Here is a 14257-nt window from a genome sequence, read left to right on the forward strand (position 1 = left end):
TCTGAGAAACACCCATAATGCAGGACTGGTTCACATCTGTTCTTCCCTCAGCTGTTTTGTTGTAATACTCAATAACCTTAACCTAATGATTGTACTGAGAAGAATTTAACTGTTCTTTCATGATGTATGAAGCCTGTAATTATGTGCAAAATGGAAACAAGCAAGTTTCAAATACTTTTCATGAATGAATCAAGTTGAAATCTCACCTGATGCTATCTACGTCTGATTTTTTTTTTTCAAATTTAATATTTCCACAATTTTTCCCCTTGTCCCCTGATATCAGAGCATTGAAGCTAATACGGTTGATGAAAATTACTCCTGCAACAAGTGTGCATTACCTATCTGTGAGGCAAGGTATTAAGAGCTTTTGGATAATTAATCACAGGACATCAATCCAAATGCAGTTCTTACCAAAAAGACCTCACCTAAAAGACTACAAACTCACAGAAATAAGTAACTTCAGCTGCTACAGATTTCAAATAAGAACAGGAAATACTCAGCTCACACGCAAGAAGCCAATTATTATCTGTGGGGGGACATAGGTTAATATTTCAGATCCTATGACTCTTAGAAAAACTGTCCTTCTGAAAGATTTGCACCTTCAAAGGAAAAATTACTTTGCAGCAAAGAGTGGAATTTCATTTTCTAGTTTATAGATTTCTGAAAATTCCTAAAGCCTTCTGTGCTTTGCCTTTCCCCACATCCCACCACAAACTTGGAGGTTATAATAATAAGACCTAATATGTCAATCAACTCTCACTCCAAAGTCCTTTAATCAATTTCCCTCGCCTTGACCCCCTCTGGCATTGCAAACCTGTTCCATCCCCAGCCTCCAATTTCTCTCTGAAGTTCTTAAATGTGTGTGGGCTCTAATTCTTTTTTCCTGAAAACCATGTTTGAACCTCACAATTAGATTCCTTTCGCTGTCATTTTACCTCAGCAACTCTGATCAAAGGCATAATTCACATCCTACGTGATGATGTCCCACGTGAACTTTAATTCCTGCAGCTTTGGTTGACCTCACCAGCCTGCTCCAAAGCATTTCCACCACTATCTAGCTGGCTGATTCAATTTCTGCACTGTTATCTCTGGTGTTCCATTTGGATCAATTTAACCTTGGTTGTTTCATATTTATTATCTTTCTGCTGCCCCTTGCCCTAACGGCAGTTTCCAATAGTACACTACTTCATCTCTCCATCATCTATCCCGACTTTGCCATGATACATAAATTGTCAGTGTATTTGCCTGACATCCACTATTGGATGGTTTGGTTTTTTTAATCCTGCAGATGCTTTAAATGTGCAATAAAAGCAGAAAATGTTGGAAACACCCAGTAGGTTAACTAGAATCTGAAGAAAGAGAAACAACATTAACTCTAAGTTTTAAACTCAATGTTATGTATTGGATGTACAGAAATGTCCATTACTACTGGGAAAACTGAAGCCATTATCTTCAGATCTTCAGAACATAATCAATTCCTTATCCAACAACTTCAACCCTTTCTCTGATAATTTGATTGTAATTTTAATTCACAGGAGAGAATATCGCATCATCTGGAATCTAAGATTCTTAATCGTTTTTGTTGCACACAAGTGTTGTTATCCTCTAAAACAATTGTGGTCTATACTTGGGAGTGACACTTAGATACAAAAACTTGAAAAGATGTTTGCTTCCTGAGTGAGGATGTAAACTAATCTTGTATTATTTACCAGAGAGCCTGATGATTTAGAATCTGTAGGAACCGTGCCCACAGAGGCGTCAAGAGCTTTATTTTTGTGACATCTGGTGAATTCAGTTGTCAGTTCAAAAGATTCCCTGCTGTTTAGCTGCAACAATGTCAAAGGTGACTGAATAGCCGAGAGAATTCTCTGAAACAGAATTCTGAGGAAAAAAAGTGATGTTTTATCCATTGCTAAATATACACTGCAATAAACTTCTATCATTGAAAGAAGCTGCAATAGACTTCTCTCATTGGAAGAAGCAGGAAAAAGACAATGTATATGATAAGGAGCATGTATAGCAAAAAGCCATAAAATGCTCAAATTGTTCTGGTAATTTACCTTGGTTAAGAGAAAGGTGGTTGCAAGCAGTGCACCCAATGGGGGAGAGCAGAATCATGAGCAACATCTTCAGTATTTTAGTGTTAAACAACAGAGGCAAGCACGTGTCAAATTCACTGCCCGTTTTAGTTATGAGGCTGAACACCAAAAGATTTCCAGCCATTTCTGTCATTGTTTCCAAATAGCCACATTATACAGAATGCAAAAGCAGGGTAGATAGACTAGATTTTAGATATACAGTACGGAAACAGGCCCTTAAGCCAACTGAGTCCGCGCCGACCAGTGATCACCCCATACACTAGCACTATCCTACACATTAGGGACAATTTACTGAAGCCAATTAACTTACAAACCGGCGTGTCTTTGGAGTCTGGGAGGAAACTGGAGCACCTAGAGAAAACTCATGCGGTCACATGGAGAACGTATAAACTCCATTCAGACAGCACCCGAGGTAAGGATCAAACCCGTCTCTGTCGTTGTAAGGCAGTAACTCTACTACTGCGCCACTCTGCCGCACCAAAGCTTAAATCAGGAAGTAATACCAGTTTGGATTTCAAATGTTTGTAGATCATACAGAAAATACAGAGTGAAGCAAGAAATTGGGATTTTAACATTTTGAAATAATTACTGAGGTGGTGTATAATGTGCAATACTTTGAACTTCATTATACTAATGGGGCGGTAAGACAAAATAAACCTGCTGGATATTTTGCTGATTTGGTCCTCGGAAGGAATAAGGTGGTAATGTTCTGAGAAGAAGTGATCTTAGCATTATACATACAAAAGAGGAATGGGAAAGATAGGGGTGAGTAAAGTGGGCTGAAAGCTAGAGGGGAGGAATTGCTCATCACAAGATTCTCTTGGATCTTGTTCAGGCGTGAAGCATACAATATGCAAACTATATTCAAGTCTTGTACAGACTTGTGATTTGTAAAGAAGTCTTGAAGGGAGTCAAATATGAGCAGGAAAGAACTCCTTGAATAGAAAAAACATCGCAATCTGAGTTCAGAAGAAGTGGCAAAGGCAACAGTGTCAATTAATAAATGTACCTTAGAGATAACATTTTTATAGATAGGACTGGACCATGTTGGCTAGACTTACAAGAAAAAGAAAGAAACTCATAGCCTAGAAAATCCGTCTCTTACTGTATATCTTCGACAGCCATAGGGTCAGATCCTAGTCGAATTGGGGATAGCTAATGTTGTCTCCTTGTTCAAAAGGGGCTGTCAGGATAAGCCTGGAAGCTACAAGCCAGTGAGCTTTACATCAGTTAGGGAAGTTGATGTAAAAGATTCTGAGGGACAGGATTTATGTTCATTTGGAAAGACAGGGATTGTGAGGAACTAGCATGGTTTTGTGACAGGGAGACCGTGCCTCACAAATCTGATTGCATTTTTGAGGAGGTAACAGAAAATTGATGAAGTAGATGTGGTTCATGAATTTTAGTAAAACAATTGACAAGGTCCCACATGGTAGACTAGTCCAAAAAATTAAGGCACAAGGGAACAAAGGCATGTCAGCAAATTGGATCCAAATTTGGTTGGATGATAGCAAGCAGATAATAGTTCATTTCAGCTCAGTTTAGTTTAATGTCACGTGTACCGAGGTACAGTGAAAAGCTTTTTGTTCTGTGCTCACCGGTCAACAGAAAGACAATACATCATTACAATCAATCCATTTACAGTGTATAGATACATGATAAGGGATAATGGCGGATAGGTATTTCTCTGATTGGAATACTGTAATAAGTAGTGTACTGTAGGGATCAGAGTCATAGAGTTGTACAGCATGGAAACAGACCCTTATTCCAACCCTATCCATACTGACCAAGTTGGCATATTAGGCTAGTCCCTGCATTTGGCCAAAGCCCTCTAAACCTTCCTATCCATATATATATCCAAGTGTCTTTTTAAAGTCATAATTTTATCTGCTTCTACGGATGCAGTAAACTAGTGTGGAAAATGTGCAAGAACGCGGACCATAACAATTTTATGTTTCCTTAGCTGTTGTCTGATCTGCTATATAATTACAGCATTGTCTGAGGTTTTTTTTGAATAGTTCCTCTAAGTGTCCAGCCTGCTCTGGCCTGCTTAGCCTCCCACATTTCAGCTGCCATTCTGAGTGAACGGATGGTTCTTAAAGTATAAGTGCAATGCCTTCTATTCTTGGCCCCTCACTCTAATCACAGTGTCTTGATTGTGATGGAAGGCACTATAACTGCAACTATAGAATCATTTGAAGCCTAGTGCAAAATGTCATGATGATCAAGTTGAGATCACTATTTGGACAATCCAGAGGATGGATTGTAGTTGCTCCAGAGAGAATATAATGCCCTGTGTTTAAGGGTAACATCATTCAAAATCTGGCCATCACGAAGAGTCAATCATTTCCCAACAGGAGAAAGAGGTGAAAGAGAATGAGGAAGGAGGTGACAGATGGTGACAAGGTGAAGCTCTCTCTGGATATATTGTCAAGACATTCCTAAAGTGCAAAATTAATTTGAGGTTTGTATTCCACAGGCTTAAGGTATAAATAGAGAGGCAGTTACACTTTAGTGTAACAAGACAGTGGCTTAATTTGGACTTGGGCAAATGGCAAGTTACTATCATGCCATACATGTACCTGGCAAAGCCTCACCCTTTCCCCTTGACATCTAATGAATGAGAACTGCTCAACTGTCTAAAGCAAAATACCAGAGAATGACCATTGACCTGAAGATTAGCTTAACCAGGCATTTCAACACTGTGATGCAACAAAATGTCAGCGACTGCAGGATCTGCATTGAAAGACTTAATTCCTTACTTAGCAAAACAATTCCATCATGTGCAAAATTCAAGTCCGGTTGCAGGAGAAATTCTGCAGCTACTCAAAAAAGAATCTATTCAGCTATTGGTTGCAGAAAATGTTAATATATCTTGGCAAATTTGTCAGTCAATATTATTATTTCAGATAGTCTCTGGTACTAAATTTAGTTATATACAAAACATTATGCGTTGCACAGGGCATAATATTACTGGAGATGCTTCTATCTTTCCAGGAAAGTCATGGTTTAAGACAGGCAAAGGTAAGGTTGGACATTGGTGTTTGTATTGAAAGTTTACCTTTTCATAGGTCAGCCACTTTTTCTGTATGCACGACCCCCCTCTCCCCTCAGCCAGGACCTCCTCTCTCTCCTGTCATTGGAGGCTGGGTCTGGGAACTGTGCTCCCGTCTCAGTCCAACACTCACTTGCCTCTCTCTGCGTCCAGGCTGGTGTAGTCTTCCAGAGAGTGCGGGGAGAGAATTTGTATTGAAAGTTTACCTTTTTGTAGAGCAGCTATCTTCTTTCTACTTTTGTTTTGTCCACAGGATTGTAAAGATAATTTTGATTCCACACAAAAAGCTGGAGTAACTCAACGGGACAGGCAGCATCTCTGAAGAGAAAGAACGGGTGACTTATCGGGGTCGAGACCCTTCTTCAGACTCCTTCAGTCTGAAGTTGGGTCTTGACCCGAAACGTCACCCATTCCTTCTCTCCAGACATGGTGCCTGCCCGCTGACTTACTCCAGCTTTTTGTGTCGACCTTCGGTTTAAACCAGCATCTGCAGTTTCTTCCTATACTAATTTTGATTCTACCTGGAATGTGCTCTCACTTTTGTTGAACTGATGGTTTTTCAAGTAATATCCTTCTCATTTTATCGTATCTTGGCCATTAAATTGATTACCTGGCATTTCAGAATTTTGAATTCCCAGGATTGTTATAGTTGGAGGCTTTATTAATAACAATTTGTTGTTGTCCACCTCTTCCAGGTGTTGGGCGTCTTTTGGTCGGACAAGTCTTATGCTGAATATGAAGTTTAAATTGGTAAGAACTGTTTGAGAGAAACGGAAGCTGTTTTAACAGGTTATCTTTAGAAATAAAAAACTGCAGATGTTGGAAATCTGAATTAAAAGCAGAAAATATGGAAACACTCAGTAGGTCAGGCAGCTTCCATGAGAAGAAAAACAAGTTAATATTTCAGATACAAAACCCTTGTCAAAGTTTCGAAGTTCAATTTGAGATAAATGAAACTGAAAATGTTAATAGGTGAAGAAGTATAATTAGTTTAACTTCAGAGATGATAGCTATTGTTTAACTTTAGAAGAGATAATCAAATAATGGGGGACAAATTTAACATGTTGATCTGAAAGTGGAAGTGCAATTATATCACGTACATAAGACAGAAGATGGAAAGACTGTGACCATGGCAGAGTTTGATATTGGATTTGGGCAATAATCTGGCACTGGGTTTACAAACTGAGAAAGACCAGCATTGGGGGTGTGCAATCTGGCATGTATCACAAGCAGATATCATGCTCTGTTCAGTGTAGAATTGAAGGCTGCAATGAGGGGAATTATGAGGCAATGAGTGTAAAGGCAAGGTAAGGATGAAAGATGATCTAGATTGATTTTATTAGAATTGATAAGCATGATGGCTGAGGAATATGTAAAGATATCTTACAATTTCTAATCCGAGTCACAAATCTTATGTACGAAATAAATATGTCACCTTCTAGTGCTGGGTAACACATCAGTCTTGATCTTCAAAGATAGACATAAAAAGCTGGAGTTACTCAGCAGGACATGCAGCATCTCTGGAGAGAAGGAATGGGTTTTGGGTCGAGACCCTTCTTCAGACTGGTTCGGGATAGGGAAACAAGAGATATAGATGGTGATGTGGAGAGATAAAGAACAATGAATGAAAGATATGCAAAAAAAAGTAACAATGATAAAGGAAACAGACCATTGTATGCTGTTTGTTGGGTGAAAATGAGAAGCTAGTGTGACTTGGGTGGGGGAGGGATAGAGAGGGAGGGCTATCTGAAGTGAGAGAAATCAATGTTCATACCACTGGGCTGCCAGCTGCCCAAGCGAAATATGAGATGCTATTCCTCCAATTTGCGTTTGGCCTCACTCTGACAATGGAGGAGACCGAGGACAGAATGTTTTGTGTAGGAATGTGAAGGAGAATTAAAATGTCCAGCAACTGGGAGATCAGGTTGGTTCACGCGGGTTGAGCTAAGGTGTTCCTCAAAACGATCGCCCAGCCTGCGTTTGGTCTCGCCGATGTATAAGAGTCCATATCTTGAACAACGGATACAGTAGGTGAGCTTGGAGGAGGTACAAGTGAACATCTACCTAACCAGAAAGGACTGTCGAGGGAGGAGGTATAGTGGCAGGCGTTGCATCTTCTGCAGTTGCGGTTCCAGGGGAAGGTACCTGGGGAGGGGGTGGTTTGGGTGGGAAGGGATGAGTTAACCAGGTAATTGCGGAGGGAACGGTCTCCGCAGAAAGTGGAAAGGGGTGGAGATGGAAAAATGGGGCTAGTGGTGGGATCCTGTTGGAGGTGGCAGAAATTTCAGAGGATTATGTGTTGTATGTGACGGCTGATGGGGTGGAAGGTAAGGATGAGGGGACTAGGGGGAGGGGGGAGCAAGGGCGGAGCTGCGGGGTACTGAGGAGACACGAGAGAGGGCCTCATCCCTGATGGGAGAGGGGAACCCTCATCACCTAAAGAATGAGGACATCTCAGATTTTCCAGTATGGAAAACCTCATCTTGGGCGCAGATGCAGCGTAGATGGAGGAATTGGGAGTAGGGGATAGAGTCTTTGCAGGACGCAGGGTGGGAAGAAGTGTAGTCGAGATAGGTGTGGGAGTCAGTGCAGTGGGTTTGTAATAGACATCAGTCAATAGTCTGAGGTCAAGAAAAGGGAGGAAGGTGTCGGAGATAGTCCAAGTAAATTTGAGTGCACGATGGAAAGTGGTGGTGAAGCTGATGGTCCATGAGTTCTGCATGGGTGCAGGAAGTAGTACCGATGCAGTCATCAATGTAACGGCGATAGAGTTCGGGGATAGGGCCAGTGTACGCCTGGAACAGGGATTGTACAAAGAGGCAGGCATAGCTGGGGCCCATGCGGGTGCCCATAGCTATGCCTCGGACTTGGAGGAAGTGAGAGGAGTCAAAGGAGAAGTTTTTGAGGGCGAGGACCTGCTCTGCTAGGCGGAGTAGAGTGTTATTAGAGGGAAATTGGATGGTTCTGCGGTCGAGAATGAAACTGAGGGCTTTAAGGCCTTCCTGGTAGGGAATGGAGGTGTAGAGTGACTGAACACCCAAAGTAAGGTGGGGGCTCGGAAAGCGGTAGTCATTAAAGAGACGAAGGGCATGTGAGGTATCTTGGACATAGGTCGGGAGGGATTGGACCAGGTGGGGTAGGATGGAGTCGAGGTACGTGGAAACCATTTCCGTGGGACAGGAGCAGGCAGAAACAATGGGTCTGCCAGGGCAGTTGTGTTTGTGGATTTGGGGGAGACGGTAAAAACGGGCCGTGCGGGGTTGGGAAACAATGAGGTTGGAGGCTGTGGAAGGCAGACAGCCAGATGTGATGAAATTAGTAATGGTGTTTGAGATTAAGGCCTGATGCTCATCTGTGGGATCATGGTCAAGGATCAGTAGGAGGAGGTGTCTGAGAGTCGTCGCCTGGCCTCAGCCCGGTGGAAGTCAGCGTGCCAGACTACCACGGCACCTCCCTTGTTGGCGGGTTTGATTATAATGTCAGTGTTGTTGCAAAGTGAGCGGAGGGCTGTACGTTCAGAGGCGGTGAGGTTGGAGTTGGTAAGGGGAGTGGAAAAGTTGGAACGGTTCATGTCACGCCAGCAGTTAGAAATAAAGAGGTCTGCAGAGGCTAGAAGGTCGTTCTGGGAGGTCCAAGAGGAGGGGGACCGGTGGAGAAGGAGTCATCACTGGGTGGTGAGGACTCCTTCCCATAGAACCAGGCATGGAGGCGGAGGCGACAGAAGAAAAGTTCTATGTTGTGGCGGACCCGGAACTCGTTGAGTTGGGGGCGGAGGGGAACGAAGGTGAGGCCTCTGTTAAGGACAGAGCGTTCCGTATCAGAAAGGAGGTGGTGAAGACACGACAAGGGTGGGGGTTGGCATCAGAGGAGGGCCGGGGAGTGGACAAAGGCCGAGGTAAGATCTGGTGGGGGGGATGGTGGGTGTTCAGAGAGGAAATCTTCAAAGTATAAGCCACCGGAGGATGGAGACCTGCAGTTTCTATGTAATTATAGAATGTTCTGCTCAGGATAAAAGACTTTCCCCCTGAGGTCAGATAATTCCTGGAATCCTGGATGTAGAGCCACCAGTGTGCAATGAGAGGCTCTGAGTTTTATTGCAGAGATTGACAGTTGTGGACAAAGACCCAAAAGTCAACCTCTGTTATAAAGTAGTGATCTTTATTATGATCACTAATAATTATAATAGGGTGTAGGGTGAAGCCGTAGGGCACAGTGTGATCATTAAGATAGAATATCCAGTTAGACGGTGGAGATAATCAACTTGGGCGATGAACTCACATGAGTATAGACGTTGGGAGGTCATGTTGCAGTTGGATAAGATGATGTTGAGACTGCATTTTGAAATATTGTGTTCAGTTCTGGGCACCATGTTATAGGAAAGATATTGTCAAGCTTGAAAGGGTTCAGAAAAGATTTACGAGGATGTTGCCAGGACTAGAGGGTGTGAGCTCCAGGGAGAGGTTGAGTAGGCTTGGTCTCTATTCCATGGGGAGTAGGAGGATGAGGGGTGATCTTATAGAGGTGTACAAAATCATGAGAGGGATAGATCGGGTAGATGCACAGAGTCTCTTGCCCAGAGTAGGGGAATCAAGGACCAGAGGACATAGGCTCAAGATGAAGGGGATAAGATTTAATAGAAATCCGAGGGGTATCTTTTTCACACAAAGGGTGGTAGGTGTATGGAACAAGCTGCCAGAGGAGGTAGTTGAGGCAAGGACGGTCCCATCATTTCAGAGAAAGTTAGACATGTACATGATAGGACAGGTTTGGAGGGATATGGACCAAGCGCAGACAAGTGGGACCAGTGTAGCTGGGATATTGTTGGCCGGTGTGGGCAAGTTGAGCTGAAGGACCTGTTCCCACACTGTATCACTCTATGACTCTATGAGAAGTTAGGAAGCAACAGTGGAAGAACATTTGAGTGATAATACTCAGTTTCCACCATTCAATGTAAACTGTCTCTCTTCACCACTCCTATCCACTTACACACACACATGGTATCAGGGATTTTCCTTACCCCAAAATGGGAAGGATTCCCTCCCATTGTGGGGACACATGGATTATCTATGTGCGTGAACTCGAAGCATCTTCCCCCAATTCTGGGATAAGTTTCCCTTGCGTCGGATCAGACACCTCCATACCCACCACCATCAAAACCCTTCATCCTTGTAACCCCGAGTGCGGGTTTAGGGATCCCCTGCACTTCCCGTTCTCCACCATACATGGAAACGGGTATTTCTCTTTCATCCCACCTTTTCAGTGCGCCCGATCCCCCTCTCCCCTCAGCCGGGACCTCCTCTCTCTCTCCTGTCATTGGAGGCTGGGTCTGGGATCTATCCTCCCCTCCCAGCCCAACACTCACTCTTGTCTCTCTCTCTGCGTCCCAGTTCGGTGCAGTCTCCCGGAGAGTGCGGGGAGAAACGGAGCAGTGCCGCCCAAGGGCGGCGGGTTGTCGGCTTGCAGCGGACCATTACTTGCAGTGAGATCTTCGCAGAGCGCTCGCCGCTCGCTTCCTCGCACCGCATGGCGATGAGTGGGCTGAAGACGCTGTGTGTGCTGCTATGTGTGCTGAGGGCAGATGGCAGGGGCTATCCGGGCAGGAAGCGAGGAGTTCAGAAACACTACAGCACCGCTATGCAGAGGTAAAGGAACCAACCCACCTCACTAACTTTCATATTAAATAATTGTAAGAGGCAGCATAAATGCAGTGGGACAACAGCCGGCTGCTTTCTAACGTTTGATCATTTTACTGAAGATTCATTGAACTCACCAATAGTTTCTGTAGATTTCTCTGAAGCCAAATAAGTAAATCAGATAGAGTCCTGATGTCGTTAACCTGCTGACATTGGCCAAGCTGTTCTTGCCATTTTTTCCTGAGTTTACAATTGGTGCTGAAAGAGGTAATGATATTCGTAGCGAATAAAACATTGTTTTTGTTTTCAAAAGGACCAGAATGTAATATACTTCAGTCAGTGCCGTGGGTGTGTCAGTGCAGTTACAGTGTTAACCGATTATCCGGCTGTCCAAAAGGAGGAAGTGTTTTTCAGTGAAAAAGCGCCTTTTTAAAGTCCACGCTTGTGGTAATTCGAAGTGATATGTGACCTCTCCCCTGCGTCACCCCCCATGTCTCTGTGTGGTCAATGGTTATCTTCATTCAACATTGATAAGAAGCCGTGTAATCACAGCATGCTTAGAAAACGGAAGGGTGCCATTCGGCCCGTCGAGTGCACACATGGTATGAAAGAGCAATCTAATGATTCTCTGTTTTCTGTTCATAGCCCCCCATTCCCCCTTCCGTTAGCTGCAGGATCTGCAACAAGCCAAAATTATATTGTTGGCTTGCTAGCTGCTGTGGCCCTCACAAAGGGGTCACATTCATTGCATGTATTACTGCATTCAGCCCACCATGCCCACACCGACCAGTTGGCCCCCATCAGTATTAATCTCATTTTCTAGCCATTGGTCCAAAGCCTTCTATGATTAGATTAGATTAGATTCAACTTTATTGTCATTGCACATAGTACAAGTACAGGTACAACGAAATGCAGTTTAGCATCTAACCAGAGTGCAAAGTAGTAAAATGCTGATTAAGACAATATATACATAGAAACATAGAAAATAGGTGCGGGACTAGGTTCGAGCCAGCACCGCCATTCATTGTGATCATGGCTGATCGTCCCCTATCAATAACCCGTGCCTGCCTTCTCCCCATATTCCTTGACTCCACTAGCCCCTAGAGCTCTATCTAACTCTCTTAAATCCATCCAGTGATTTGGCCTCCACTGCCCTCCGTGGCAGGGAATTCCATAAATTCACAACTCTGGGTGAAAAAGTTTTTTCTCACCTCAGTCTTAAATGACCTCCCCTTTATTCTAAGACTGTGGCCCCTGGTTCTGGACTCGCCCAACATTAGGAACATTTTTCCTGCATCTAGCTTGTCCAGTCCTTTTATAATTTTATGTTTCTATAAGATCCCCCTCATCCTTCTAAACTCCAGTGAATATAAGCCTAGTCTTTTCAATCTTTCCTCATATGACAGTCCCGCCATCCCAGGGATCAATCTCGTCCTCGATACAAATGAGGATATATTGGTGTGTGTACATAGGCATATACATATATACAGATAGTTGTTTAGGTGCAAAAGATTGACATGTGCTATATTGTGGTGAATAGAGCTTAACTATAAATTATATAAACTATAAATAATACCGATGAGAAGGGGGGGGGGGCCTAGTGCCGGGCCTGTGAGTTCAGCAGGGTAATGGTGTTTTGGAAGAAGCTGTTCCTTGGCCTGCTGGTGCGAGACCTGCGGCTCCTGTACTGCCTCCCTGATGAGAGGATGGCAAACAGTCCATGGTTGGGGTGTGAGGGGTCCTTAATGATTTTGCCAGCCCGTCTCAGACACCGTGTGTGGTGAAGGGCAGCCATGGCAGGGAGGGGGGCACCGATGATGTGATGGGCGGTTTTCACCACCCGTTGCAGTGCCTTCCTGTCAGCTGTGGTGCAGCTGCTGTACCACACCGTGAAGCAGGTGGTCAGGATGCTTTCTATGGTACAGCGGTAGAAGTTTGACAGGATCTGAGGGGACAGGTGAGCTTTCTTAAGCCTCCTCAGAAAGTAGAGGCGCTGCTGCGCCTTTTTAATCAGTTTGGCAGTGTTGAGGGACCAGGACAGATCCTCAGAGATGTGTACCCCGAGGAATTTGTAGTTGGTGACGCGCTCCACCTCAGTCCCATTTATGTAGATGTGGGTATGTCTGCCGCCTCTGGTTTTCCGGTAGTCCACAATGATTTCCTTTGCCTTCTGTGTGTTGAGGACAAGGTTGTTGTTGGTACACCAAGCTGCCAGATGCTGGACCTCCTCCCTGTAGGCTGATTCGTTGTTGTCACTGATCAGTCCTACCACCGTGGTGTCGTCAGCGAATTTTATGATGGAGTTGGAGCCATGCAGAGGGACGCAGTTGTGGGTGAAGAGGGAGTAGAGGAGAGGGCTGAGCACACAGCCCAGTGGCACGCAGAGTGGAGGAGGTGAGGTTGTTAATCCTGTGAGGAAATCCAGTGTCCAGTTCCAGAGGGAGGTGTTGATGCCAAGGCCGCTGAGTTTGGTGATCAGACTGGCGGGGATGACAGTATTAAATGCAGAGCTGAAGTCAATGAATAACAACTTGATGTAGGAGTTGTTATTGTCCAGGTGGGTCAGGGATCACCCATGCCTGGGCGATTAAACAGCTCATTGTGTTGTTGCGTTCTTTTTCACTCATTCTCGAGTAAAACCATTATGGTGTTGCAATGTGTATGGAAATAGCTGATTAGATCAATCAGGACTCAAATGTTCCTTCTACAGAAGTGTAGCATTAGTGATTCTCAATTTTCGATATTATCTTATCCTCTTTTATTGCTGAGTGTATTGCACTGCTTTTTCAGCGGTGTGCCAGACAGGATGGTCCAATGCTTGTTGTTCCCAGTGCTAGGTGTCAATGCTGAGACTCTTGAAGGATGTTGTTAGAGAGTCTTTGAATCTTTCTTTCTGTCCAGCACATGACTGATTGCCCTCAGTCTGCTCTCCATAAAGTTGTTGCTTTGGCATTCTGTCATCAGACATTCTTCTGACATGTCTGACCCACCTGCCTATTTCTCAACAATGTGTGGCCACTTATGCAAGTCTGGAAATTTCCTAAATGATGTCAGCGACTCTGCTTCCACAAGTGGAGGGATAAATGCAGTAATTGCAAACCAGTCAGTTTAACTTTGGTCGTGGGGAAATTACTTGGAATTATAATCAGGAACTGAATTCACTGTCTCTTGTCAAGCGTGGACTGATGAGAGGATGCCAGTGTGGCTTTGATAAAGACGAAACATGCGTAATTTGTGGAGTTTGTGGAAACTAATGGAGTAAAAGGGGCGTTAGCAGTATGGATATAAAATTGGTTAAGTAACGGGAAGTAGAAAGTTGTAGAAAAGCTTGTTTCTTGGACTGGAAGCAATGGAGTTCTCTGTGTGTCCTTTGATATAATTGGGGCTCTTTCAGCCCACAGAGTCTATGCAGGATCGCAGAACAATCTTATTCATTCATATTTTTACCTTTAACGAATTTTAGTCACATT

General features: G+C 44.0%; 1 protein-coding gene across 1 annotated transcript in view; it reads left to right on the plus strand.

Moving 5' to 3' along the window:
- Window positions 1-10515: 10515 nt before the first annotated feature.
- The window catches only part of LOC116984781 (kielin/chordin-like protein), a 242197-nt gene continuing 238455 nt past the window's right edge, over window positions 10516-14257 (plus strand). Inside the window, exon 1 of the mRNA XM_033039151.1 lies at window positions 10516-10796. Coding sequence (XP_032895042.1) covers window positions 10678-10796 — 119 coding nt within the window. The 5' untranslated portion in view covers window positions 10516-10677. The remainder of the gene's footprint in view (window positions 10797-14257) is intronic.

Source organism: Amblyraja radiata, chromosome 20, assembly GCF_010909765.2.
Source record: "Amblyraja radiata isolate CabotCenter1 chromosome 20, sAmbRad1.1.pri, whole genome shotgun sequence".
NCBI lineage: Eukaryota > Metazoa > Chordata > Chondrichthyes > Rajiformes > Rajidae > Amblyraja > Amblyraja radiata.